The 27,500-nt window shown below is 47.5% G+C and overlaps 1 protein-coding gene across 6 annotated transcripts in view; it reads left to right on the top strand.

Moving 5' to 3' along the window:
• foxp2 (forkhead box P2) overlaps positions 1 to 27,500 on the top strand; it is a 92,192-nt gene that overhangs the window by 33,912 nt on the left and 30,780 nt on the right. For 5 of the 6 annotated variants that reach the window (XM_081723382.1, XM_081723384.1, XM_035528704.2 and 2 more), the window contains 2 exons: positions 5,880 to 6,054; positions 21,636 to 21,725. In XM_081723382.1, coding sequence (XP_081579508.1) covers positions 5,890 to 6,054; positions 21,636 to 21,725 — 255 coding nt within the window. In that variant the 5' untranslated portion in view covers positions 5,880 to 5,889. The remainder of the gene's footprint in view (positions 1 to 5,879; positions 6,055 to 21,635; positions 21,726 to 27,500) is intronic. The other variant, XM_081723383.1, reaches the window with a different exon arrangement.

Here is a 27,500-nt window from a genome sequence, read left to right as displayed (position 1 = left end):
CGTTAGCGCTGCTCTCTCTCCCCCCGCTACAGAACTCGCAAGCACCTCTCAGCATCGGCACAAGTAAGTCAATGTCCCCCTTTTAATCTCCCCCCCCCCCCCTCCCTCCTCTCCACGCAAAAAAACAGCCGGTGTCACCGAGGATAATTTCACCAGAACAATGGCACGCTGAAATGAAATATGCATTTGAGTCGGGTAAATAGTCCAGGAAGATGGATAAATAGAGCTTTGAGTGAGTGAGAAAAATGGAGAGAGAGAGAAGGAGAGAGGGAAAGGGTGTGTGTGTGTGTGTGTGTGTGTGTGTGTGTGTGTGTGTGTGTGTGTGTGAGAGAGAGAGAGCGAGAGAGAGAACAAGCACTTGCCTCAGAACTATTCTCCTGTCAAAGATGATTGGAGCAGACAAAGGGGCCTCCCCCTTTTATAGGTCAATTACTGATGATTAGGTGGGCTGAGTTAATTAAAGAAATTACCCAAAATGAAAACGCGAGGACTGCTTGATTAGATAGTGTCACTGTCTGTTCACCTACTTTTTGAGACTTGTTCTCCTAGAGGGAGGTGCTTGCTGGGTAAAATTTTAATTATATGGGAAGAACTAAAGAATGAATCACAGTGGTGGTAGAGAAGGCTAAAGGCAATGATTCTGTCTGGTTCAAACTTCACCATGCAGTGTCCCGGTATGCTTTTCATCTGAATTATTCAACTTCCTAGAAAATGTCACTTCTGTTTTGCAGTCGACATTGTTGGTTAATATCATTGCTTGCACTCTGATGTAGATTATCCTCAGTATATTTTTGCAGTGTTACTGACAAGTTATCTTTTGGTAGAGTAAGAATAAGAAATCACTGAAATGTGGTATTACTGGTTTCATAGAATACATGTATTTCATAGAGCCCCTTTTGAACTCAGCATGTGTCTTTCTCACCAGTTCTCAGGCACTCACACAAAGATAGACTCAATTCTCTCTCTTTCTTTCCTTTCTCTCATTCTATTCTTTCTTTTATCTCTTTGCTCCTTTCTTGTTCTCCTAATGTAAATAGAACAGAATTAACATTTTCTTTGGAATGACTCATAGGACATGAAGACTATTTATTGTCAGCTGAAATGATGAATTGAAATTTGACTTTTTTCCCTGAATGTGCTCCCTTGTACCACAGATAAAAACATTTGATTCTGTTACTTTGCATAATGTTAATCCAAAAAACCAGGCTTTTATTCTCTGACAACTTCCATTTCAGAACTCGTGATTTTGTAAATATGATTTTGCTCGCTCTTTCTAAAGCAATCTCATCCATTGTGAATCACTTTGAAATCCTCCTATCTAAGAGCAGCTCTGTGCTATTACTCAGGTTTATATGGGAGTCGTTAACTCTCTATACGGTGGCCCTTTAAAGCCAAAAAGGACGTCTGGCATGCATTGTTAAGGAGACTTTGAATGTTAAAAGTGGCTGTATTTATTCTTCTGTGCTTTAAGCCTGTTTTTATAGACATGCTGATTATTATTCGTTGTAATTCTCCTGTCCCCCTCACTGCTACCTGCATCCGTGAAGTACAGCCACCGATCAGACGCACAGAAGATAAGCACAGAATGAAATCACAGTTCCAAAAAAACTTACCGCTATCATTTCAGCATGTTTGAAATGACCCAAATCTGGCATTTTGATTTATTAAGCAATCCCACTATTAAATATTTGACCACACCAAGCCTGTTCACTTCTTTATTTTGCATGCATTATAACTTATGGCAATGATGAATTAATTTCAGTGGAGCACAGAATTTGTGATTATTTTAAATGGTATCCATATCTTAACTGGATCGGAGCAGGAGTACTTAGCAGACTGTGAAATGTAATTTTTAGTGTTTTTTTTCCTCATGCAGTGTTAGAATTCCTGGCACCTGAGCATTGCGGTGATAATGAATAGACTTCGTGGATCACAGAGTCTGCTTCCCTGTGCTTCCCTGCAGGAGTCACAGGACTCCTGCCTCTGTGCCCTTTTGAGGGTGCGGCCAGCAACTTTAGCCAAGGATGGAAAAGAGGCACATCCTTCATGAAAAGAGTCTGTTCTCATAGTGTTGACACTCATGTTCAAACATGAGACACAATACAGGTTACCGCCTCTTTTTGTGTGGTTGTTTGTTTTTTAGGTTTTTTGTTTGGTTTATTTAATTATTGTTATTTACTTTTTTTTTTTTTTTTTGGGAATATCTGCGTGAGGGAATCGCTGTTATTAGAGCGTCACCGCATGAGTGAACATCCCTGAAGTCGGTCTCATGAACGTGTGAGCGTGAAACATCTGGGCTGGAAGTGGCTCCTTCCCCTCTTCAATCTCCCACTCGCCCCCACCCTCCCAAAACACAGCCGTAGCCCTGAATGCGTTGTCGGGATTCTGTCTGAGATTTTCCACCCAATGAAAAAGGCAGAATTGCACGTCGTTTGATTCGAGAGCAAACATTTACACAGACAGAGAGGAATTGCAAGTGTTACAGCATTCAACAAAAGAAGAAGAAGAGGAAGAGATGGGGATGAGGGGCAAATAATCTCTCTAAATCATAGCCGCAGCGATCGGTTCTCACCAAGTGCGTTTTCTTCACTTTCGCATGGGGCTGAAAAATGCTCCCTTGACGCGCTTACTCCTCACACATTGTAATGTTCCTTTAGGTGGCATATATAGACCTCGCGCAGGAGCAGCACGGCGGGACAGTGGCCGTCACCGCAGCGAGGCGTGTAAGCCAGCACACACATTTGTTTAGTACATGTCAAACAGCCTCGAATGCGGGGCGCGCGTTCAGAACCGCTTCGGCAGAACGCCACAGACCCCTTTCCTGTGGGCTAGGAAACACCAGGCTTACAGGACAGCGCTGTAAATATTGTTCCAGTGGGGCTAACCTTCTGCCCCAGTACGGCTTTGGAAAAGGACAGTCTGATACAATGACAGGCTGCCAGCCCTTAGGGCCAGTGTGTCTGCACAGATGCAGAGGTGTATGTGATGAACACATCTCGCTCTCCCAGTCTCTCTCTCTCTCTCTCTCTCTCTCTCTCTCTCTCCCTTCCTCCCTCTGTCTCTCTCTCTTCATCCTGTCACTGGCCATCTCTCCCAGGCAGTACAGCGTTACGGTGAGCAGTGACGCTCCTCCAGTCTAGGCGGTGTAGACTCTCCTCCCCTGCTCTCTGGCATGGAAACCAATGCAGGCGAGGGTGTGTTCCTAATTGACATTGTAATTGGCAGATTTGAATGCTGCTGTTAGATGGCTAATTAATTTATCTCACTGCTGTCATTAAGGTTAAAGCACCATCTGATCTCTCCTGAATACACTTTGCATACATCTGCATGACTATTATTTTCAGTTACACACCTACATACAACTTTTGGATAATGTGGATTTGGAAATAAATATGGTGTTAATGATGTAGGTGTCTTTAATAATCTCATCAGTATTCTGAGACATTAATGGGAACTCATACTCAGATTTTGAAAGAAATGTGGTTGATATATTAAACTTTCTTTTACATTTATTTCAAAATTGAGGTCATTCCTTGATGCAAAATGTTAGTAACATGTGGAAATTGAGAATTCTACAAGAATAATTATTGTCTTTTTAAAATAAATTATATTTTAATTTCTAATTTATTAAGCAGGACCAGAATGATGTTAATTGGAGATTTGTATGTTTGAGTTCATTTTGGATGTAGGAACTTTAAAAAATCGTTTCTTGCTTTTCTTCGCTCTTTTCAAGTTAGGCACTTTGTCATTGCTATTAAAAACACTACATTAGATTGTTCTTAAAATCCGAGTAAAGGCAATCAGGCACTCTTTCTCTGAATATTTAAAACATGGGCCATGTAAAATTTATGCCTAATTTGAATACTTATTAGTCGCCTGATCTCTACGCCAGCTTCGTGTTTCTTCAAGAGAGATTCATCAGTACCTAGTCGTCATGTTCTCTCTATCTCTCTCTCTTTCTGTGTCTCTCCATTTATTTCTGTGTGTGCACGCATGTGCGCGTTAATGCCGTGTGCACTTTCGTAGCTGGCATTGTTTGCTACTAAGCATGTCATGCTGCTTGTTTGTCGACGGTGGCGTGGGCAGCTGTTGTCCTGCGTAGAAGCGCAGCCTTCTGCCTAGATGCCATTCTGGGCTTCCTCCTGGCTGCCTCAGCCTCCTCTCCCTTCCCCGCCTCTGCTTTTACAGCAGGGGAAAGCCCTGCCGTTAAAATGTCGCTTACTGATCTGAAAAGCAGGCGCGGATTAGAAGACATCCTCTTTGTTGTGTTGAGAATTTGATTATCGGTGTTATTTTTCACCGCCAAGCTGTCTGGCTACTGTATCCTCTTATTCAAAGGCACAGTGCTAATTGCCTATGCAGAGCAGGTGACAAAATTGATGTGTGTAATCTAAGGAAAGGAGGCTGGCACTGTCAGAGAAATAAATGAAAATACTGCTCAAAAATGTATCCCCTCTAAACATTACACGAGATTAGAGTTATTACACTGGCATGCAGTCTGTATTAATACAATTAATATTGTTTATATTTTAATAAGATGAAATATGAGACATCCAGTAACAATTTCCTGAGAGTAACAAAATGTGTAATGGGGAAGAAAAAAAGGTGTTTTAATGAGTGTGTGAATGACAGAGAGGCAATGAGGCTTGAGCTGCCTAGTGTGCGAATTAAAAAGGCTCTTGTGGGTATATTAGCTATGCAGAACACACCTTGAATTGCATTTGTTGGGTCAGGCCGATTCTTTTATTTATTGCAAGATCTCCACAGATCTTGGCAGGACTCCTCATTGCTCCTTTGAAAGTACAGAGCATTTATGCAGGGAAAATGATAAAACATTTATTACTAGAGAGGAGGTAATCTGCATAATTTATGCTGTTTTTAGCACAATCATTAGTGATATTTGTGATTTTTTTTTTCTTGCACTCCCCCTTGCTTTTCATATCTAATAGATGCTGGTGAAATTAATTTAATATCTTTCATTTATTTATCCGCATAAAATCGAATCTTAAGACGGCTGCACTGTTTGATTTCAGCTGTCTGGCCACAGTAATTGTGCTCTGGGGATGACAACACTAAATGTTTTAAATGTCACAAAAATAATTGAATATTGTAGGTTTGATTAAAAAAGAGAGAAAACTAGTCAATATGTGTCATCATGATTTTTCTTTTTTCTTTTTAAGAAGCCTTCCAGGCAAATTTTATTTAGCCTCAGTCAGGGGGAGAAGACCATTGTATCGTTCATCACGGGATGGCACCATGTGATTTGTTCCACCCCCCATCTCCTAGACCCTGTTTTAATTTTGCATGATTAGCTGTGCGTCATTAAGCAACTTCATTCAGTCGAGACAGCGTAAAGCTCTGACACTACGGAGACGGGGGATATTTTTAGGAGACGCTCTGTGCACGAACACGGTTTTTTTTTTTTTTTTTTTAAAGCGTTTATTATCATGTGCAAGTTGCGCACATGTTAACACAGACTGAAAATGTTCATGTGATTTGTTTCAAAAAAAGAATTCCTTTGCAAATCATCATCCCTAAAGTAAGCCTGAAATGGCCCTTTATTTACATGGAGACTATATATATATTTCCTGTGTTCTTTAAAAAAGAAAAAACAAATTTACAGCAAAATGAAAATGCCATATAAAGAAGCCAGGCGCCCCCCCCCAATAAGCTCAGAGAATGTTCACCTCTTTGTATTCCTTCATTTACACAATGAATGCATAATTTCTCCTGCATCTCCACCCCCCTCCCCCGTTAAATGCTTTAATTTGCAGAGAGGGACCGGGGCTTGATAATGGAAATCTTTTTTTTTTTTTTTTTTTTAAGGAGGGGGGGGATTGTAACAAGAGCCTTAACTGGTGCCTCTTAATCACTTCTAGGTATTAAGTCATGATGCAGGAGTCGGCCAGTGAGACAATAAGCAACAGTTCAATGAGTCAAAATGGAATGAGCACCCTAAGCAGCCAATTAGATGCTGGCAGTAGAGATGGAAGATCAAGCGGTGACACGAGCGACGTAAGCACAGTCGAGCTGCTGCATCTGCAACAACAGCAGGTAAGTTGTGTTTCTCGCTCTCAGGGCTTAGACTCCCACTGACACACAGGCAGGCTCCCAGCACTGTGCCACTGCAGCCTTAGACAGGGACTGGACTCTAGCTGGGCTCTTGTGCTTGTTTTTTTTTTTTTTTTCCTCCATTCTTGATTTGTTGACTGTTTGCTGGTTTTTAGGCATGCATGTTTATGGTGAGGCTGAGGCTTGTCTGCTGTTTATTGGCAATGCTAGTTTGGCTAAAAGTAACAGTTGTGTCAAATGTGTGTGGAGGAGTTGGTGTGGTTTTTGGAGTATTTACTGTTTTTATTTGTATTTGTGTGCCCGCGTGAGCGGCATGCAGGAGCTGAGGCCATGTGAGTGTGTGTGTGTGTGTGTGTGTGTGCACGCACACGCATGCATGCACGTGTGTGTGTGTGTGTGCGCGTGCGCGTGTGTGTGTGAGAAGAAGGAGTAAGGCACTAATCCGGCACCAGCGTATGTGTGCCGGCAGTTTGGCTTGTCCAGCCGCCACCAGAGGGCACCCTAACTCGACCTCCTCCAATCTTCATGGCTGTCTCACCAGTAGAGAAAGACTTTCCAAATCAGGCCTGTCTGCAGCGTCTTGAGCACTACCCACAATGCAAACTGTGCCGCTTCTTATAGGACAAGCAGCCCAGTTTTACATCCAGACAGAGAAGTTAGCATAGAAATGCCGTGACGAGTGCTGGTCGTCCGTTTCCTCCCTTCAGGATTGAGAGGTGTAGAGTGTTGAATAGGCATTAGCTCTGCTCAGCTCTATGTGCAGGAGGTGGGCTGGTGGGAGCAGGCTTGGCTGACAGGGGAGCAGTATCATGGAAAACGCTGCTCTGTCTCCACGCACTGACTGATGGCTTTGACAGCTCACCAAAAGCACAGTACGCGGGGTCAGGCTGTGCTGCCGCTGAGGTTTAGGGAACGGCATAGTGTGTGTCTACATGTTTGGGTGTGTGCGTGTGTGTGTGTGTTCATGCATGTGCTGGGTTGTGGCAAAGTTTGCTTTGTTCCATGTTTAAGTTGTTGGCACATGGTTAATATTTTATATTAATGTATTAATAAGCTCACTCTTAATAATAATTTCACTAACCTATTTTGTATTGCAATGTTAAGGGTATTTAAAATATATATATATATATAGGTAAATAGATAAAATCCTTTGAGGACCCTGTAAATGTGTTTGTGTGTGTGGGTGGGTGTGGGTATGGGTGTGTGCATTAGTGCATGTGCATACACACACATTCTCCAGTGCTGGTGTATGCAGCTGAAAGCCAGTGGTGAGAGAGCACTGTATTAGAATGAGGGGTGTCCTGCAGAGATGTGTGGGCTCCTCCAGTAACCCCCTCCCATTACACACACACACACACACACTCACACTCCAGCTGGTGATTACAACAGCACCCCGACACCATGGCCTCTCCCCCCATTCATCATCACAGAGCCTGTCTCTCTATCTGTCTCTGTCTCTTCCTCCACAGATGTCTGATTGGGGTCAACCCCCCTCCCTCTCATTACCGTCCTCTGTTTTAACCTGCACACACACCTACTGCAGCCTGCATGGGGGAGGTGTGTTTGTGCATGCATTCCTGTGAGTGTGTGTGTGTGTGCGCATTTGAGTCGGTTGCAGTGTATTTAGTTTGAAATGTATATAGATTTAATTAATGATAACTACGTTTAAAACTATTGGGTGAAATTATTATTTTTAATTTTTAATACTATACTACTAATACTGCTTTAATTAACAACAGCAATAAAAATAATAATTATTATTATAATGGTTTGTTTTATAATAATATTATTGATGTAATTCTCAATACTACTACTACTACTACTAATAATAATAATAATAATAATAATAGTGATTGCTATCAGTACTGTAAATTGGGTTGTAAGAGTTAAAGGGTCCATTTCTAAAGCATATGGTAATAAGCTGTGTAAGAAAGGGCAGTGTAATCTTACAGAGTGAGCAGAGACAGCAGAGAGGTTGACAGTCTGTTCTCTCTTTCTCAGACACACAGAGAGAGAGAGAGAGAGAGAGAGAGAGAGAGAGAGAGAAACACGTTTCTTCCTGTGCATTGAAATGAGTGGTCCAGCTAACAGGCCTCCAGAGGCTTTTTAAAGAGAGGCCAGGTGCTGTTAACTTCACACACTTCCTGCGCCCAGCTCGCTCTTTTTGCTTCTCTGTTCTCTCACACATGCCCAAGTCAGAGCCAGAAAATACCTTCCCCTTTAACAGCCAGCCCAATCTCTCTATTAGTGCCGTGCGTGCGCGCGCGTGCGTGGGTTTTGCATGCATTTTTCTATGTGGAAAAGTTCATAAAAGCGTTTATTATATTTTTAAATAATATCTGAATATTGTTTTAATATTGTTGTTATTTTATATTGTTATTGCTTTTATTCTTATTGATATTTATTTTTTTATTTGCAAAAACATGTTGGAGTAATAGTAGCTCTTTTCAGGGGCTTAGCGCTATGGATAATGGGCATATAGCTCCTTTGGGTGCTGGGTTTGTGTTGTAACTCTTAAGCAATATATCTGAATATTATAACACAACCAAAACTTTATTGCTAATTTTCTTGATAGCTGAAAAATACAGTCATCTCAAGTTTGCTACATTTTGTTTTGTTAAAAGCCTGGAACACTTTTCAGATGTTGTTTTTCCTCAGTGCGGCGTGCATTTTTTTCCGCATAAAAATGTCACATTGATTTGGGTCAAACTGACTGGAATAAGTACTACATGGACTGCGTTTTTGCGGATGCGTCTCTTTTTGTTAATTTTGTTTCAGATATGTCTAAAATTACAACATTTTAGTTTTGGGCATTGTGACATGTCAAATGGAAACAATTACATGACTTCCTGAAGGTTTGTGAATTGAAATGAGGTTAAAACCCCTCTGTTTCAGGGGAGTAATAGAAATGCATCTGTTGCCTCTGCTCTGCTCTGTTAATTTTTACTGATTATAAACCAGCATTGAATAGACATTTTAATGTATGGTAATGATAATGTGAATACATGAAGGCTTTACATTGATTGGAGAATCCATACAGTAATGTACTGTAATGGAGCTGTTAGGCGATTACTGTGGTCTACAATCCATGCATTTTATTGCGCAGATTGATGGCTTCAGAAGAATTACATTTTAGCTCAGTTTGCGGGTTTCCTTCTAGGAGAGCTCTGCTGTGCTCTGGACGCCATCAGAGTCGCGGACCTCCCGGTCTCGTTTACGGCCTAGGGGAGCAGCGGCCAAGCTTGGCCCTGTCCGTCTCTCTCTCTCTCTCTCTCTCTCTCTCTCTCTCGCATGCACTGGGCCAAGCCCAGGTCCCTGTGGCTCTACTTTCCTGTAGATTTATCCCCAGTCACATGTGAAGTGACTGCTGAAACCCGGTCACGGTTCCTCAGGCAACGCTGCAGCCGAACGCGGCGGTTTGCTGGAGTTGTGTTGGTCTTTATAAATGCCGTATCCAGAGGCAGAGGACACACACACACCCCACCCCCCCACCCTCATGCCCACAGCGATTGTTACAGCAAGTCGCCTGCAAGTCACTGGCCCAATGTAAAAGTGACAGCAATTAACCCGACATTTTAGCTTGAGGAGAATTTAAGATGAGATATCTGACAGCCGATGTCAGCCATTTTTTTACTCTTCTCTGGCTTTAAGAGCAAATGAAATTGGAGGTAGCATCATGGCTCTGGAGGTGTTGGGGCTCGTGGTTCGGTGGAGGGGGGGCGAGGGGAGGCAGTTGGAAGTGAAGGCTCTCACTATGTCTGGTATTTTGCGTGCTTGGTCCAGGGATTTTAATCTTTTATTCAGTTCTATTCACTTTTAACACCTCAATATTTTCAACATTTCCTTTGCAATTATTCAGAACAGAAGAAAACAAAACCTTTACCCACTGCTAATTGATATTTAGCAAGGGTGCCTTCATTGACACCTAAAAGACACCATCCAGGCATCATCGAGTAGGATGCTTTCTGGTGATGGGGTGGGGTAGGGTGGGGGTCTCTGGGGTTCCACAGACTGTCAGGAGGAGGGGAAGGTGGAGCTGCCGCACGCCCGCCCGCCTCCATCACTCTCCTCAAACTCCATGCTGTCCGTAGGGAGCATGGAGCACAGCATCTCCAGGCGGGGACGATGACGGCCTCCGCCGCTCATCAGCCAAATGAAAAGCCCCTCTGATGCAAATAGCGCTTTGCCCTTGAGCATAATTTAAAGCGGTAATCACCCCCAGAGCCTCGGCCAGCCCGAGCGAGGTGACTCTCATTTACACTCCAGCACAGAAGCTCATTAGCTTTATCACACTGGCCCGAGACTCTGCCACTCCAGCACGTAAATAACACACACATACACACTGGCACACACACACACATGCGCACGCTAGCACACGCACACATACAGACAGACGCACACAGGGCATGCATGCACACATGCGTAAGCACACACACACACACACATACGCATGCATGCATGCATGCACACAAGCACACTTGAGCACACTCTGGGACATCCACTGATATATTCACATTCCCACAAACCATGACATCCCCGAGTAAATCTCAGATCAAAGGAAAAGCGTTGCGGAAAATAACATGACAAACAGGACCATTTCTGTGGAGTTTGATGTTTTATGCGCTTTTGATGGGCCGGAATTTTGCAGGTGCTGAGCACCACTGGCTCACACCGTACTTATTTATTGTGCTCTATATTTCATTGTTAACATTTCACTATCTTCAGATGGTCCCCACTGTATAGTACATTGTGGCTTGACATATAGAGTCGTCGTCCTCCAGGCGATGACACTGTAAGATACAGGGCCGTGTTGCGTGTGTTTGCTCCACTCCCCAGACGCCGCTGAGCATTTTTCTATTATCATTCAGACACAGACACACGTCCACATGTACACACACACACGCACGCACACACACACTCATGCACGCCTACTCTTTTTCTAGTGCTCTGGCTGTAAACCTGGAGTGGTCATCTGCACTTAAGGAACATTACATGTGGCTGCATGGAATTTACAGTGTGGCCACTGTAGTAACTCCATTTCACATCAGATTCTCCAGAGACCCAGTGAAATGTCAAGCTGCTGCTTTGAAAGAGATGTGGAAAGAGGGATGGGGGAGAGAGAGAGAGAAAGAGAGATAGAGAGAGAGAAAGAGAGAAACAAGGAGTGGGGGGAACAGAGCAGGATGTAGTGAGTCAGAGTGAAATCTGCTGGAAACAAACACTTACTACCATTTTATGCTTGAGCAGCTCTGTGCCAATGTGTTGGTGTGCAGTGCAGGTCAAAGACGATTACAGGTAGAGCACACTCCCACGTCGACACCCACACACTGTGCTGTTTTATATATATATATATATATATATATATATATATATATATATATATATATAAAATGTATGTGTGTGTGTGTGTGTGTGTGTGTGTGTGTGTGTGTGTGGGCATGCGTGCCGGGGTCGAGTATGCATTTCTGACACATTATCTGTTTATGTGACCCAGTGGGTTATGTTTAGTGATTAGGGTTAAATAAAGGTGTGTAGGTGTGTAAATAAAACTCAAGCAGGCAGCCTGGGTCAAGATCAATGACCACTTCACAACTCATTTCCTTTTATGCCTCCTAACCGCCCTGCCTGGGGAAATTAATGACACCGGATCTATAGAGCCTTAACGCGGTGGCTTCTGCCCGCCCCACTAGCCCAGCGCTCGCACGCTGACCCGTCCCACGCTTCACCTGTGCGTTTATAGACAGCGGAGGCCATGTCTTGGGGAGGAGCACGTGGAGCGGGTCTCCTGTTTGGGGGAAGGCCCAGCGTCACTCTGGGGAAGGACACGCCGGGTTGCTGCTGGATATACACCCCCCCCCCCCCCCCCCCCCCCCCGACGTCTCTGACAGCTTGCGACGCTGCTATCCATTTAACGGAGCTTAAAAAGGCCATATATGCATATGCCGACCGTCTTAAGCCGACAACCAAGAGGCAGGATTTGCAGGAAGGCAGCTTTGGAGCCTTGTGAATTTAACAAGCATGTCTAGCGTTACAGTTTCGCCCTGCTTTGGCCATGAATAGTAACAAATCAGTCTGTGAAACGCCTGGCCAGGGATGTTTGTGCGCAGGGCTCGGCCTCTCTAACAAATATTAAAATGATGTAAATCTGGTTAAGGAGGGGAAGGCTGAGATTGGGAAAGTGGATCCCTCCCTCTCCCCCCGCCACCACGTCCTCTTTCAGTCTCACTTTTTCTGTCTCTCTCTCACTTGTCTCTGTCTCTCCTCTCGTATCTGTCTCTCCTCTCGTATCTGTCTCTCCTCTCGTATCTGTCTCTCCTCTCGTATCTGTCTCTCCTCTCTAGCTCTGTTTGCTGTGCACCGGGAAGTCAGGTGGTGCCGCTTCACACTTGAATATTTTTGATTCCATATTGTTGAGAGAGAGAGAGAGAGCGAGAGAGAGAGTTTGGCTTCACTCCCAACCCTCTGCTCCCAGATGCTGAATACATATGTAAGAGAGCCTCTCAGCCCACAGCTCTTTGGGGCTTTTGAACAAATGCGGTAAATAAGCCTGGCTTCACCTCCCAAATACACAAGAGGCTTTTCAAACACATGCATGTGTCACTTAGCCTGCATTCTCACTCCTTCATTGTGGGTGGCTTTTTTTTTTTTTTTTTTGTATTAGGGCCTTTCAGGGGTGTTTGCAAAATAGAGGGTCGGTTCCCATTTGTGCTGCCTTTGGTGCTGTCACAATGGACACGACATCTTCATCTGCAACTACAGTAAAGTAAGACCAGCACACACACAGCAGGGAAGCCTGCCATACACAACACCATACACCAGCATTTTTACCTACCACTGTACCAGAGCAGCACAGAGAGTGTGTATGCATTTGTGCGTGTGTGTGTGTGTGTGTGTGTGTGTGTGTGTGTGTGTACTAGGTGATAAGGCAACATTGTCATCATATGCAGAGCATGCATTAATGTTGTGTGTGGCATTTCATGCTTGACTTGACGCTAAGCTGATATTGGTTTCACGCTTGAGTCTCCCAATGCCGGCTCCGTTTCAATTGAAATGTGATTGTTATTGCCAGAGTATTTACCAGTTATTTGATGTATGTTCCTTCTGAGTGAATTTCCTTGCTAGTCCTTCTCTCACTTGTACAGAAATGGCAGGCATTTTCTGCTCAGGAAATGATCTCAAATTCAACCAGTCGTACCACACATGGAACTCTAGAATGTTCTCATTCTAAGACTGAAGCTTGAGAAGAAGTTTCCCACATAAAGATTCTGTTCATTGTTTTAGGAGTTGTCCAAAGAAAGGCCGACACCAACACCAGCCATGTGCACTCAGGCCTCCAGATCTGTTCAGACACTGATTGCCGTGGCGTGGCACGTGATGTCTGGCTCCGGGAGGGAGAAACCTGACACTCGCACATGCCTGCTCTCGCGCACTGCGCTGAGGAGCATGGGTGACTTCCCTTTGATGAAGACTGTAGTCAGTAGGACTTTTTTTTAATAAGCAATAGAATTGTGCTTTTCTTGTCTGGTGTGCTTGTGAAGGAGCGATCGTGCTTTTGGCACATTCATCAAAGCACGGAAGACAAAAATGCAGAGGTAAAAAATGGATGGCAAATACCGGGGGGGGGGGGGGGGGGTTGCTTCTCACACAGACATGCTAAGGGAACGACACAGTGATAAATTTTCTTGTTAGGGGAAATTACATCCACTTGAGCTACTTCAGCATGAAATTGAAAAAGAAGCATTTCTTCTGAATTTCCATTCTTGATTCAATGAAAGATGTAGATTAGCTCTTTGGAGTACGGGTGTCCGGTGGGAATGAAGGAGTACAACTTTCCTCTTACAGGCCTGGGACGCCCATGGAAAGAGCCTGTTTACATAGCCTGAGTGTATTCAGGCAAGCGAGAGCCGATTACAGCTCTCATATATGGATGTGAGAAGGGAGCGAACATGTGTGTTTGTGTCCGTACGCATTCGTGTGGGTGTGTTCATGCGGGTGTATGTGTGTGCGAGTGGGTATATCTTAATCAGTCTGTGTGTGTTCACGTGCCCCACAGCTCTCTATAGCTGTAATGTCATTTGTCCTCTCACCTCACTCCTATTTTCTCTCCCTTTGCTCCCGTGAAACAGCTCTGATTGATAGACGCTGTATGTCACATTGGTAGATAACTGTATCCCATTCAGCCCCCTCCAAAGGTCAGACCCACGCTGTAAGCAGAATACTCACAAGGCAAGCACGCTGGGCTGAGGTGGGTGGAGCTCCAGGGCTCCGGCATGCTGACGGAGATGCATTGGCTCTCTCCCGGCGAGACGTGCTGCTATTAACTCAGCTGATCTTTGGTGAAGCTGGGCCATCATTGCCATGGAGTGGGGAGATCCATCACCCTGCCCACATGACCCAGGAGCCCACTGTGCCCTAACGACATTCCAGCACGCAGGTGAATAGACTCCAAACAATAGACCGCTTCCACCTGCAGTGCGCTCCAGATCAGCTTGCTCTTGTAATGTATTTGGTGAACACTCATTTCTTATCGGTCTTTGATTTTTTGGACAGCCCCCCCCCCCCCCCCTCGCCCACCGCACCGAGGGTGATAAAGCCAGTGCAGGTTTCACTCCCCCAGCTCCCCCCCGCTCACATCTCACTCATTTCTCTACCAGAGGGATCTGAGCAATAACTCAAGAGATCAGGGCCACGGTAATTAAGGTTAAGGTATTTACATCTGAGGTCAGGTGCGGTCGCTCAGTTGACCCCTCTGGGTAACACGGTACGGGCGAGCAGCTCCGCCACGCCAGCCAGCGCAGACACACACTGCTGACCCACAGACAGAGTGCCTGCACGTGTGTGATCCGGCTCCCGCCAGCACGTGCTAAACCAGATCGCTTGCGTAGATCAGTGGAGCCGTAGGTCATAGTTCGTACGCACTGAATATCTCTTAACTGTTATGAGAGAAGACCAGCGTATCCTCAGCCTCGAGGTCAAGTTTAATCAAACGTGCGTTTTCACAGATCAACGCAGCGGCGCACGCCGGACTTCCCCGACTCTTCACACGTTTCTCGCTTTGCTTAATCCTCTGCCCTTGTGTGTGTGGTCAGCTGTGAGGGGGGGCTATCATCACCGGTCCCTCGGCATCTCCCTGCACTGCAGCAGACTGACCCGGCGCCCAAGGCTGTGCGCGGCGCTCGCGCTCACTCGCTAAGGCAGCCTGAGCGCAGGGGGAGCGGCTCGACTCTGCCCGGACCCCACTGGTGGCCAGGAACGCAGGTCCAGCCACAGCACGCCTTCCCCCTTTTATTTCTTTATCTGTTGACATTTCTCTGCTCTGTTTTATTTTTCTGCCGGCCTCGCTCTCAATGAGGTGCAGAGTGTCTCCGCTCACTCCCTTCGACGCAACATTTATTAAGAGGCGTCCCTCCAACCGCGCGCCGCCAAACGGAGTGGAACTGTGAAAAGGAGATGGATCATAATCACTCGAGGCGACAAACCGAGCACATCAAGTGCACACCAGGGCCGAGAGGAAGTGGCAGTGCGCCCACTTTCCCCTTCTTCCTTTCCCTCTCTCTCTCTCTCTCCCTCCCTCCTTCTCTCTCTCTCTCTCTCTACCTTTCTCTTTCGTGCTCACTTCCATCCCTCTCTCTTTCCCCACATCTCATTCTTCCTTTCTCTTATTCCGAGAGGTTTTTTGTGCACATGTTGATGGTATAAGTGAAAAGGGGCACTTTATTTATTTTATTTTTTTTTGTTTGATAGCTGAAGATGGCGTGAGCTCTGGCTTGTGGCTGTGTAAAGGAGTGCTCTCAGAGAGGCAGATAAAAGGGAATGGCCCAGCGGTGAATAGCCCAGCGCGTCACCTTATCTAAACCCCGCCGCCGCACACCGGTTGAAAGTGAGAGCTTTACTAAAGCCGGCCAAGGAGGAGGGTGGATAAATTGAATTTCATAAGTGAGGGAGCAGGCAGAGAGACACACTGAGACAATGTTCCCAGAGTGCGCTCAGCAGACCCTAGCTGCCACAGCTCACGCAGTCTTTAAGAGTGAGATGGCCCGGAGCATAACTTGGAGAACGAGGTCGAGTCATAATTAGAAGCGGTAATGGTGATCAGGAGGGCAGGGGTCGCCCGTCTCCGTGCTGCAGTTGGTCGCTGCATTTCTGTGGATTACAGATGTTGTTTTTGGTCTAGGGCTCCTGCAGTCGCGTTCTCTCCACAGGTCGCTGGCACCGCTGTAAACTATTATATGCACTCCACTGCAAATGTGCGGCGTGTATTTGCAAGACCCATCCATAACAGTGTCCACAGGAGGCAGCAGGCGCATGAATGTTTGCGGTTGTAGTGAACGATGGAAGCCTGCTCTGTTTGGTCTGTTATTGCTGGCAGGGCTTCCCCAATGAGTGCACGCACACACACACTCACGCACACACACACACACACACGCACGCACGCGCACACACACGCCTGTTGGCACAGAGGCACATACACGCATGCACTCCACCTGATGGGCTGAACAGACCCCATGTTTTGTCTCCTCACACTTGGAAATATAAGTGTGAGGTTACACAATGAGGCAGGACTCTGCAGCCCCCCCGCCACACACACACACACACGCGCGCGCGCGCACACACACGCACATAAATGCACAGCTTCCTGGGTTAGAAATGACTGAATTCATCTCCAATTCACTAGGGAGGGCTGTGCTATGCCTCTCTGTTTACAGTGGCAGAAAGTTAATATAAATTTTCATCAGAAGGGGAAGTTTACACATATGATTCTATTTGTCCTTCATTATTAGCACCTGAGTCTGGGCTGGGGAAGCATAATTGTCTACAGACACAGGCCAAATAGATGCAAGGGAAAGTCAAATAAGCACACCCCAAAATAATTTTATGGTTGTGTGTTACAATCCCTCTCGCTGGGAATCTTAATCTAGAAAATCAATAAACAAGAAGGGAGAGTGTGGGAGATGTGAGCGCACAGGCTGAGCGGAGAATACATAAATAAGAGATGGGGGGGATTGAAGGAGCGAGAGGAAGATTGAGAGGGAGAGCGAATAAAAGGGAGGAATGAAAAAAGAAAGGAAGAGGAGTGAGAGACAGAAGGAGAGAAAGTGGTTGCACCAGTCAGCGCAGCAAACAGAAGCCCATTGTTCTGCTGGTTAGCTCGCACCGCATCCTACGGTTCAGGCGGATTCTCCACGGAGGGGCCCGCGCGTGCCATGCTCTGTTGATTTATTGAGTCATACATAAAAATGCTCATTATCCCCCCCCCCCTCCACCATTCCTGCTCTCTCGTCTGGGGAGTGTGGCATTTGGCTAGAGAAAAACATGCCAAAAAACAGTCTGATTCCACAAAATCAAAATCTCTCTCCTCTATCTTTCTCCCTCTCTAACTCCCCGTTTGCTGAATCATCACCAGCTTGCGTCCCTTTCTCGTCCGGCCAGCGGACACCACATCACGGCCAGTAAGGCCTCGCTAGCCGCACGGCAGCTCTCTCGGATGGTACCGGGCCTATGATGCCTCTGTTTTGTCAGGCACCGCCGACGACCTTTGACCCAGGGCCACCAGCCCACCTCTCTCCCTTGCTACGGGCGCGGGCGCGGCGTTTCACACGTGCGGCGTCGCTGGCTGCCCGAGCAGCCATTCCGCTCAGCTCCGGCGGACCCCGCGCCCGGCCTTCAGGCTGTGGCTCTTTGGCTACTGTGTGAGGAAGCGTGTCTGCAGCTCAATTTCATCAGCTCACGGCTCATAAGCTGTTTATGGAATCAGTAGCCTGAAGTGCGGTTTTATATTCATGAGCGGCTGGGCCCTCCATCGGCCCCCTGTGTCCTGAGCACACTTACATAACAGATATGGTGTCAATATGCTGGCGTGGAGAGCCTGGTCCTATCTCCTCACAGGCTGCTCCAGCCACCAGCTTTGTTTGTTTGCTCAGCGTAAACTGTTTGTCCCTTGTTTTCCAAGGCGAGAGACGACTCCTGGCTTGATAAAAGGTTTATGTTCGCTCCCTCACTGTCTGGTCTCTCTCGCTTTCTCTCTGTCTCTCTCTCTCTCTCTTTCTCTCAGACTGTGTTTTCCTTCCTGGTGAGCAGAGCAGATAAGCAGGTTGACATGCCTGCCGGCCTGCACGTCTGGAGAAGTTCAGGCTGACAGAACAGCGTTTCGCTCCAGCCTGCCTGTACCAAGCATACTGACACTGCCACGTTCAGCACACACCGCACACTAACGCGGGCACCCTGTTACCACTTACCCATCTCAACCCCATCGCTCCTGCGCTCTGCTCTCCGCGCACACGTGCCCAGGCAATACAATCAATTATGACAACAAAACTAAAGGGCCTTCGCTACATCTGTTCTAACCTCTTTCTTTTAAACTCATCAAGCTCCTGATTACATATTAACTACCTGCCCAACACACAGGCTTCCATTAGTTCCTCAGTGTCTACCTGCCTTTCTTGGCCCCCAGCACATTCCCAAGAATCCATGCCGGGCATATTCCCCCGGACCCCAGGAAGCCACCCAGCCCACATGCTGCTTCGCTTGCCTGTTTGTGCCTTCTAATACCTTTGGTCACAGCTATGGGCGTCTGTGTCTGGCGATTAAAGCGGTGGTCCGGAGCAACAGCGAGCTGTTTGTAGCGACGTGCCAAGCCGCAGCTGGCTGCTAATGTATTTCATGCTTGTTTTAGTCCGGGGAACGGACTCACAAAGGTGCATTGTGATGTGTTCCTTATTACTGCTGTATTAAGTCTAAACACAGACCGTGCGATGGGAGGTGGGGGGGCTGACATATGTTTCTTTCGCATGTCCCTCACTCCCTCTCCAGTGAGCTCTGTTCGGCTATTAACGTAGCCGGGGAGCGCCTGTGTAAACATTCGTGTTTCTCCCTCTGTTTCGCATAATAGTCGCCCATATCGGCTTTCTCCTGACCTCGCTATCTGAAACCAATTACGGCAGATCCATTTGGGCTGCATCTTATTTTCATAAGGATCCTGAGCTGCTGCCTGCTTGTGTCCTTGTGTGGGTGTGTGTGTGTGTGTGTGTGTGTGTCTGTCTGTGTGTGTGTGTGTGTTTCTTTTTCTCCTGGTCCTCGGAGATGGATATCAACATCAAATATGTTCCTGAGTGCCTTGTTATTTATGTTCTAGCTGGGGCTCTTGAGCTCCCAGCTCTGAGGAATGCAGCACATTGTGCTGTTTATACAGTGTGTGCATTAATGGACGAGAGCTGGCATTTCTCGCGCACAGCAACACAGGTCTAAATGGACACATTCTGGGGGTTTGGGCTTTTCAGCAAAGTTTTGATGGCTGCCAGACTTCAACTCTTATTGTTAAAGTCTCAGACTAGATTTGTGTAGACTTGTATACGGATTAGAGCGGAGCGGAGTCCCACCGATGGCTTGCACATTGATGACAACTGTTATGGGCATATCGGCTGATTAGGGGGTGATGATTTCAGGAGGATTTTGGAACACCGAATCCTGAAGCTAATGACGCCTCCTACCCGGGAATGCAGCGTTACTTTAATAAGCAGCAGGAAGCTGATTGCTTTCCTCTGCCTTCGGCACTTCCAGCACTGCTACTGGAAAAGCCATTACAGCAGGCCGTACTTGCGGCCTGCTCCCGCACCCAGACCTCACTGAATGACTTCTTTGACTTTGCCCTTGTTCACCCGAGGACAGAGAGCCTGTATTGATCCCAGCTCAGATAAACATTTTCCTCCTGCTAATTGTTGTGCTAAGCCCATTAGCTGCCCGCTAAAGCCCTGCGATCACAATCAACGCTTGGATGGGCGTGAAATCTTCTGCAATTTACAATCTCAACCCCCGAATCCCCGCAGTAATGACTAGAGACCTGGAGCAAGTTTGTCGCCGCTGCTTACAAGTCACTCATGCGTCCAAAGGCGTCGCAGGCGCCGTAACTAATCAATCAAACCAACGTTTAAAATGGGGAGGCCGGCGCGGGGTTCTGATCGGCGGGGAGGCTGAGGGGCCGGCGATTCGTTAGGCGTCGGTGACAGTTGCGGCCGTTTGTTTTGGCACCGGCAGCCGACGGCAGGCTGGAGTGAGACAGGCAGGACGTGACGAGTGATGGCACCCCCCCTCCCTTCTCCCCACCCCGCCGTCCCGCCGTCCCCTGCAGAGCGAGGCCACGTCGCTAGGCCGCGTGCACATGTGGAGACAGATCGATGCTGTTAGGACCCACAGCCACTCTGGTGTGTTTGTTTACCGGGAGGCTCCGAGAGCCTGGCTCCTCTGAGCTGCAGCCAGACAGACAGTGGCAGCTCCCTGCTCTGTCTTTTCATAATTGATCAGGGGGATGGCTGCCTTCCCAGAGGGTTAAGACGTGGCAACTTTTTTTTTCTTTCTCTCTACCCCCCCCCCCCCCTCTCTCCCCTTCTGTCTCTCACTCTCTATCGTTCTCTGTCTCTCGCTCCCCTTCTCCCTCTCTCCTTCTCTCTGTCTCTTTCCCTCTCCCTCTCCCTGTTTGCTCAGCATCTCAATGTACTAGTTCAAACATTGTTCTCACCAGCTGGCAGAGCAGTGCCATATGCACATCCTGTCAAGGCAGCTGTTGTCATGGATACTGGCAAGCACCAGAAAATAATACAACCCCTTGATTCTGCAGGAAGAAGTGTCACTCTTTATCTGAAGCAGTCCCACCCCACCCCCCACTCCTCACCTCGTCTCTCTCTCCACTTGAAGAAACACCTGTGAACATATTGTGTTGTTTATTTTTTTCGTCTCTTGTTGTCGGGGCTTGGGGTGGACTCGTTTGCAGCTGCAGGGAGAGACCCTTTCTTCCTGTCTCTCTGTGCCAGATAAAGCGTGAAGCAGTCAAAAGAGTTTCCTCGCTCTGAGCCCCAGCTCTGGATGCGGCTGAACTAGATACAGTACATGGACAACACATTACATCATCCTCTCGCCTTCTTACCATTGTCATCTTATTTGCAGAAAGAAGGGGGAAAAAAATTCTATAAGAGCCTTTTTTTTTCCAGTCACTTTGCATTTGCCATGTTTGTAACATTAGCTAGCAGTCTTTCTCCTTGGAGAAGGCGCGGTGTGATTAGGCCCAGAAAGCCCGTTTCCCCCTTCTGCGCTGGTAAGCGCCGCTAATGCACAGCAAAAAATCCTGGCTCCTTGTTAATTCACTCCTAAGGTAATCTGATGTTGATTTTGTCAACTTTAATTACAGCTTGTAGGAACACTTCACATCGCCTGCCTCTACTTCAAATTGATATTATGAATATGCAAATGCACTGGTAATTTGCAGAGAAGTGGGTATTTCAGTTGAGCACACACTAGACAGGTCAATTCTACTGACGCACTCGGTGGGTTTTTCACCCGCACTTCAGGGGCGCTTTAGACAAACTGTATTTATTCTTTATCACGGCTTTGCGGATCGTCATGAAAAATGTATAATATTTGCCAGATATTTCAGCCGTCATCTTAAAACCAGAAGCAGACAACTTGCGGACTGGTGTTGCCTTGCTCGGATTTCAGGAGTGTGTCACACTTCTTGGAGAAGAGGCCCCCCAAAAAAATCTAATTTTGCCGCTCCCATTCTATTCTCTTTACAGGCCCTACAAGCAGCAAGGCAATTACTCCTCCAGCAACCAGGCAGTGGCCTGAAGTCTCCAAAGAGCAACGACAAACAGCGTCCACTGCAGGTGAGCAGCTCCCTGCTAATCTCTTAAGTCCATCCATAATACATGGCGCTCTGGAAAAGATTTCCTCTGTTCCACCAGCCTGTTTGATTTGGCAATGTAATTCTGGACTTGTCACTGAAATTCTAAACCTGTCAGGTCTGCCCTTCTCTGACGAAACACACGCATACGCACGCACGCACGCCCTCACGCGCACACACACTCGCACCCTCACACCCACACACGATACATCATTCTGTAGTAAACTTTCTCCTGTCCAGTTGAGCACGGTTTCAGTATTGTCAGGTTACGTGGAACAGGTCTCACCCCACCATGTCCGTGCGGTGGTGGGTAGAGGAGAATTTGCTTGCTAACGAAGAATGAATAATAATGTTCCGTCTGACCTCATGCATGTCGCACACCCAGTGTGCTATTTGCAGTCGTGCATGATTACATTAATATGCATGCTTTTTTCCAGGGTAACCCTCACATAAACCGAGGGGCTTCCATCTACACACACACGTGCGCCCATGAACGGCAGCCTGGTGTGGCCCTCCCTATGTATGTAGCGTATTCTAACTAGCTGCCATTTGAACTCCTCCAAGATAATTTGCCATATTGATTCCAGCTGCGCTCTCCTTCTGTTGTCAGTGATTTGGTAAAAGGTCACGACAGCATTGTGCATGGCGTGTTGCCTCTCCGCAGTGCTGTTTACGCCTTCCCCTGTCAGAGAAAAAAAAAAAAAAACACGCGTTAGGCCGCATCCCCGCAACGCACACGCGAGCGCTTGCTCCCTGCGTGAACTTACGTAAGTGCTTGACATCTGCCAGGAGATGGATTTTTAAGTTCAGACCAAAGTGTGAGAACACGTTGCGCTTCTTCGCGCTAATAAGCACTATCAGGGACTATTGGCTTGCGTCATTAGTGCTCGGCGCATTTAATTAAAGCAAAGGAAAATTGGCATTAACCTTCATCGTTAATATTTTCGCAGAGTGCAACAATGACAACACCTTCAATTGGAGTCACACGCCTGTGTATCTAATTATGTGGTAGCAAAAGATAAGCTCTGCTAGGGGTGGTTTAGCTGGAATCAGTCACATCACTCACAGTCTGAATGTTAATACGCCAAGACTTATCAGTACAAATATGCATTTTGTGTTAAAGAATTAATAACTTGTTTTTGGTGGCGGTGGGGGGGGGGGGGGGGGGTTGTTTTTGTTGTTCTTTTCTTCTGAACACAGACCTTAGTTTTAAAACAATGTGTCGCATGACACAATATTGAATACGCTCAGCCTATTGGATTTTCCCAGCCTTGTGTATACTTAGAGAATGGATTCCCAGCACACCGTGTGACTGCAAATTGCCACGTGCACAAAGTCTGTGATAACTGTCGGCCCAGGACCGGAGCTCTGACTCTAATAACACCAGAGGATAGTAAATATTGAATATTTACATTTGCTTACTCCTTCCTTGCTTCATGTTAGCCATATGAATCAATATGAATGAGGGCCTCGTCCAGTCATGTCTACAGGCTGTAGTTAATCAGTGCTGCTGGCCCTCCCTTTATTAACATCTTCACCTCTCAGCGTTCACGATCCAAGAAGCCTTGGGAAAGGCAAACTTTCCAGCCAAGATCCAGAGTCAGCTTTTCTCCGCTCTTTCCTGCATTTTTTTTTCCCTTTCTCACCGTCGATGAATGGTCAGCTTAAACCGTAAACACACCCATAAGATCTACGGCTGGTTCGGCCGTGAGCACGCGGCCCGATCGGAAAGGCCCTTCGTTCTGGGAAGCGAAAAGCATTTTCGCACGACACTTGACAAATCCCACCGTTTCCCTCGCAGGGAAGGGAAGGAAGCAATCCATACATCACTGGCACATAAATTATTTACCGCGCTGGCATCAAAGCACTGTGGCGCGCAGTTTTAATTACTTGTATTAGTGTCTAAAGGCTCTCGCCTGACTAATTCTATCCACTGCTTCATCTGAGGCCGTTGACGTGCACACGAACTGCTTTTCCACATTTGCGTAATGTGACAGGTCTATTATTACGCGGTAAGCCCACGGGAGCGCTCAATAAACACCTATTTCTCAGCCGTAAATCCCCGCGTCTTCACCACACTGCTTACAAGGATTTCCCAAGGCACACAGCAGGCCTCTCACGCCGCTGCGCCCATCCCTGCGCGCCACAGAGCCGCCCCGCGTTTTATACACTGACATTTAAAACACAAATAAAGGAGCGGTGGGGACGAAGTGTGAGGCAGATTACAGCGGGGCCCCACGCGCCTGATCACGTGGCCCTCACCAGCACCACCCCCCCCACCCCAACCGCGCGGCGGTTCGTACGTCCGCCGACCCTCGAGAGCCGCCGCCGGGACTCGGGCACGGGAGGGCAGCCCGTGGAGGAGACGCGGAGAACAGCAGGCTGGGTCAGCACTGGCGTAGGCTGCCGTACCGGCATGCTGGGGTGTGTGTGTGTGTGTGTGTGTGTGTGTGTGTGTGAGTTAGGGCAGTGTGATCGAGTGCAACCCCCTGGGTGTCAGGGCACCGATGTAAAGAGGGAGCGCTGACCCCTGGCCTGTGGTCAGAGCAAAGCCTACGAGCACTAGGGGAGCCTTAACGAGACGCAGGCAAACAAAAGGAGAAAGAACAAAAGCCCTGTGAGGCTCGGGGCCTGTGGGCACACTGACGCAGCAGCTGCAGCTGCCCAGTGGCCAGCTCAGGCTGGTGTCTCCGTGGGCTTCTGGACGCGGTGACCTTTGCCTAGATCCACGTCCAGCATGCTCTGAGCGAGCGCGGCTCCTCGAAAAGGCTAACCTGCTCTCGTCTCACCACGTTCCCCTCTTTCTGCGTGGCTTCCTCCAACCCCGCACTCCGGGCCGGACAGGGGGCTGGCGGGAGGCAGCAGGGAGCGGCGTGTGCCCACCGCTGCCGTGCTCCTGCGGCTAGGAGGAGGGTGCAGTGCTGGGAGATAGCCCACCCAATCATGGCGTGAGCACTGGGCCATCCTCAGGGTGGAACTACTTTAAAGGTCACCGCCACACACATCTCATCAAAGCGCCACATTCCTGCGCCATGTTCCTTAAAATTCATCTACTTAGCCTGCCAACTGGAACCGTGCGGAAAAGCCAGCAGAATTTGTAGAGAGACATATGCTCCCGCATTAACATTTATTATTAACTCCGCTCCCCCGGTGGAATCGCAAAGAGAAATGGAGAAACACACATGCTTGTTCTGGACGAAAGGAGAGGCTCGCGTGCAGACCTTCTGAGGGTTAAAAGTGTGTCGGCACATTTCTCTTGGACACTTTCCCTTATTGCTTCGGTAACCAAAAAAACAAGATACACACCCCCCCCCCCCCCCCCCGGTAAATGGTAAATTGCCGGGGACAGCACGTGGGGTTCATCATTGTGATGCAAAAGAAGTTGGAGTATAACCCTAAGGCTAGAGGTAGGGGGAAGAGTCGGGTGGTGGGGGGTGGTAAAGTGCCACCGCGCTTTGATGTAGCAGCAACAAATTTACCTTTGACAGAAGATTCATGGGAGCAATAAACGAGTTCTAGCAGCCCTTCCGCATGCAATCTGATTCCTCTGGCCAGGGTGTTAATTGGATCCTAACTGGCAGATCTGATATGTGTAGCCCAGCAGAGGGAAGTCTCTCCAAGTGATGAGCTGGAATTCGTCGAGCTGCTTGAAGCTCATGTAATTTGCTGCATGTCATTTGATGAGGAGTTGGAGCCGATGGACTCCCTATTACCTGTGACATCAGCGAGAAGAGAGACAGAGACAGAGAGAGAGAGAGAGAGAGAGAGAGAGAGAGACGTGAGAAAGGCCTGAGTGTGAAATTTCCTTACGAGTGCTACCATACACCCCCTTAATTGTAGTAGCATAGGCATGAGCTTTAAAAAAGAACTCTGAATGTACAAGTCCTTAAAAGCGCTTATAGCCGCTCACGAGGCCTTGCACGCCACGCACCGCTTTACGTGGCTCAGGATGAAGAGTCCTTGTTAGACTAGCTGAGGTGCCTTCACATTTGAAAGATTTTCCTTCTGTTCCTACCATCACTTTATCTCCTCTTATTTCTCCAGCTCTTTAAGGCTCATTACCGTTTCCTGGAAAGCACAGGGAGGCAGGAACCTCCGTCTCTAGTACACAGTGATCTTTCCCTGCACTGATGGAAATGAGAGCATGATTATCTGTGTGGAGATAAATCTTTGTGGAGGGTCTATTGTATCACCATTACCCCTCTAGGTCTTCTAATGGAGGACTGCGTCCGCTTTATCATCCCTTTAAATGCATTACACTTCCCATAGCGTGTTGCTCAAAATAAATTGATTTGGGAAACGTTCCTGTAATCTACTTAACTGTGGTCCGGAGTATCGCTCGCATTGATCCTCTAATCTGAACAATCTTTCTCACTCGCTCCCTCTCTCTCTCTCTCTCTCTCTCTCTCCCTCTCTCTATTAGTCTCTCTCTCTCTCACACACACAAACACAGGCATACACGTGGGATGTTTGTGAAGGTAGGTGACAGGGTGCGTGTTTGTGTCTCTGCATGTCTGCATGGGCTACATCTCCTGTGCCCTGCCCGTGACGCAGCCACGCCATCAAAACAGCCTCGGCTGCCGTTAATTGCAGAGTGAATTAGCAATGTCAGCGTAACCGAAGAGGAGGGCTCCGGAGCGCCCGACTGCTCGGTGGAGGTCGGATGTTGGGACTCGTCTTCTCTCAGGAGCCAGGGGCTGAGATGAATGGGTGGGATGAGTGTGGAATCCCTCTCTCTCTCTCTCTCTCTCTCTCTCGATCTCTCTCTCCCCCGCTTTTTCCCTCCCTTACTTTGTGCCCTCGTTCACTGATCAAGCTGAGCTTTACACCTTAATTAACACGGCAGCTCTCGCTGGCAAGCAGCCGGAGTAATTACCAGCACTCGCCCCTCCGTTTCTCATTTTATTTATCTTAACAGTATCTGGGGCGAGTGCCACCATCATTCCCTCCTCTGAAGTGGTCACATTATTCATCCCATTCAGTAGCCTGCCCGCCTATTCCACACATCTAATCTGGGCCTTCCTTTACTTAGCCCATGAATGGTGCGGAAATGGTGAATTGAATTGGCTCCCGCTAACTGTTTTAGCTCCAGTGCTGACTAGTGTATCTGGGCCAGCGATAAACTAACATGGCACTGGCTGTTGTACTGAGGATAAACCAGTAGTGCTAATGGCACATGTCTTTGTCGAGCTACTGAGAGCTAAGTGAATGGTGCTCTTGAACAAGGGGAGATCACCTAGCCTCCTACCACATTTCTGAAGCACCATGGATTCCATGTATTCCAGCTGGAAGCAAAAAAAAACAAAACCCTAAAACAACCCCGTCCTCTCTACCACATCATACCTCTTTACTGCTAGTGTAGGTTTCAGAACATCTTAAGACGAGAGAGAGAGAGGGAGAGAGAGCAGGGCTTGTTTGAGGCTTGAAGAATGATGAGAGCCCTATAAAGGTGTTTTCTCATCAACAGCCAGTTTGAAGGTCTTTTCCTACACTTTAGCTCAGGTGCAGACCCCTGCAGCTCCAGTGAGCAGGGCAATGGACCTCAACCTGCTGCCTTTTATCTCAGCCCATACAAACATTGCCGTCACCTCGTTTTATGGTTTTTGACCACTCTATGTCAGTAGTTGTTTGGAAGGGTCATGAATCCAAATTCAGAGTGCAGGAAAGTCATCCTGCCAGTGGCCCCTGGCCTCTATTACTCTGTCAATGAAAACACTCTCTAATCAGTGTCCCCGTTTAAGGTCTTGAGTGGGACTGA

Source organism: Electrophorus electricus, chromosome 11 (genome assembly GCF_041902795.1).
Source record: "Electrophorus electricus isolate QZ-2024a chromosome 11, ASM4190279v1, whole genome shotgun sequence".
NCBI lineage: Eukaryota > Metazoa > Chordata > Actinopteri > Gymnotiformes > Gymnotidae > Electrophorus > Electrophorus electricus.
Note: the sequence above shows the minus strand (reverse complement) of the source record. Positions and strands in the feature narration are given on the sequence as shown.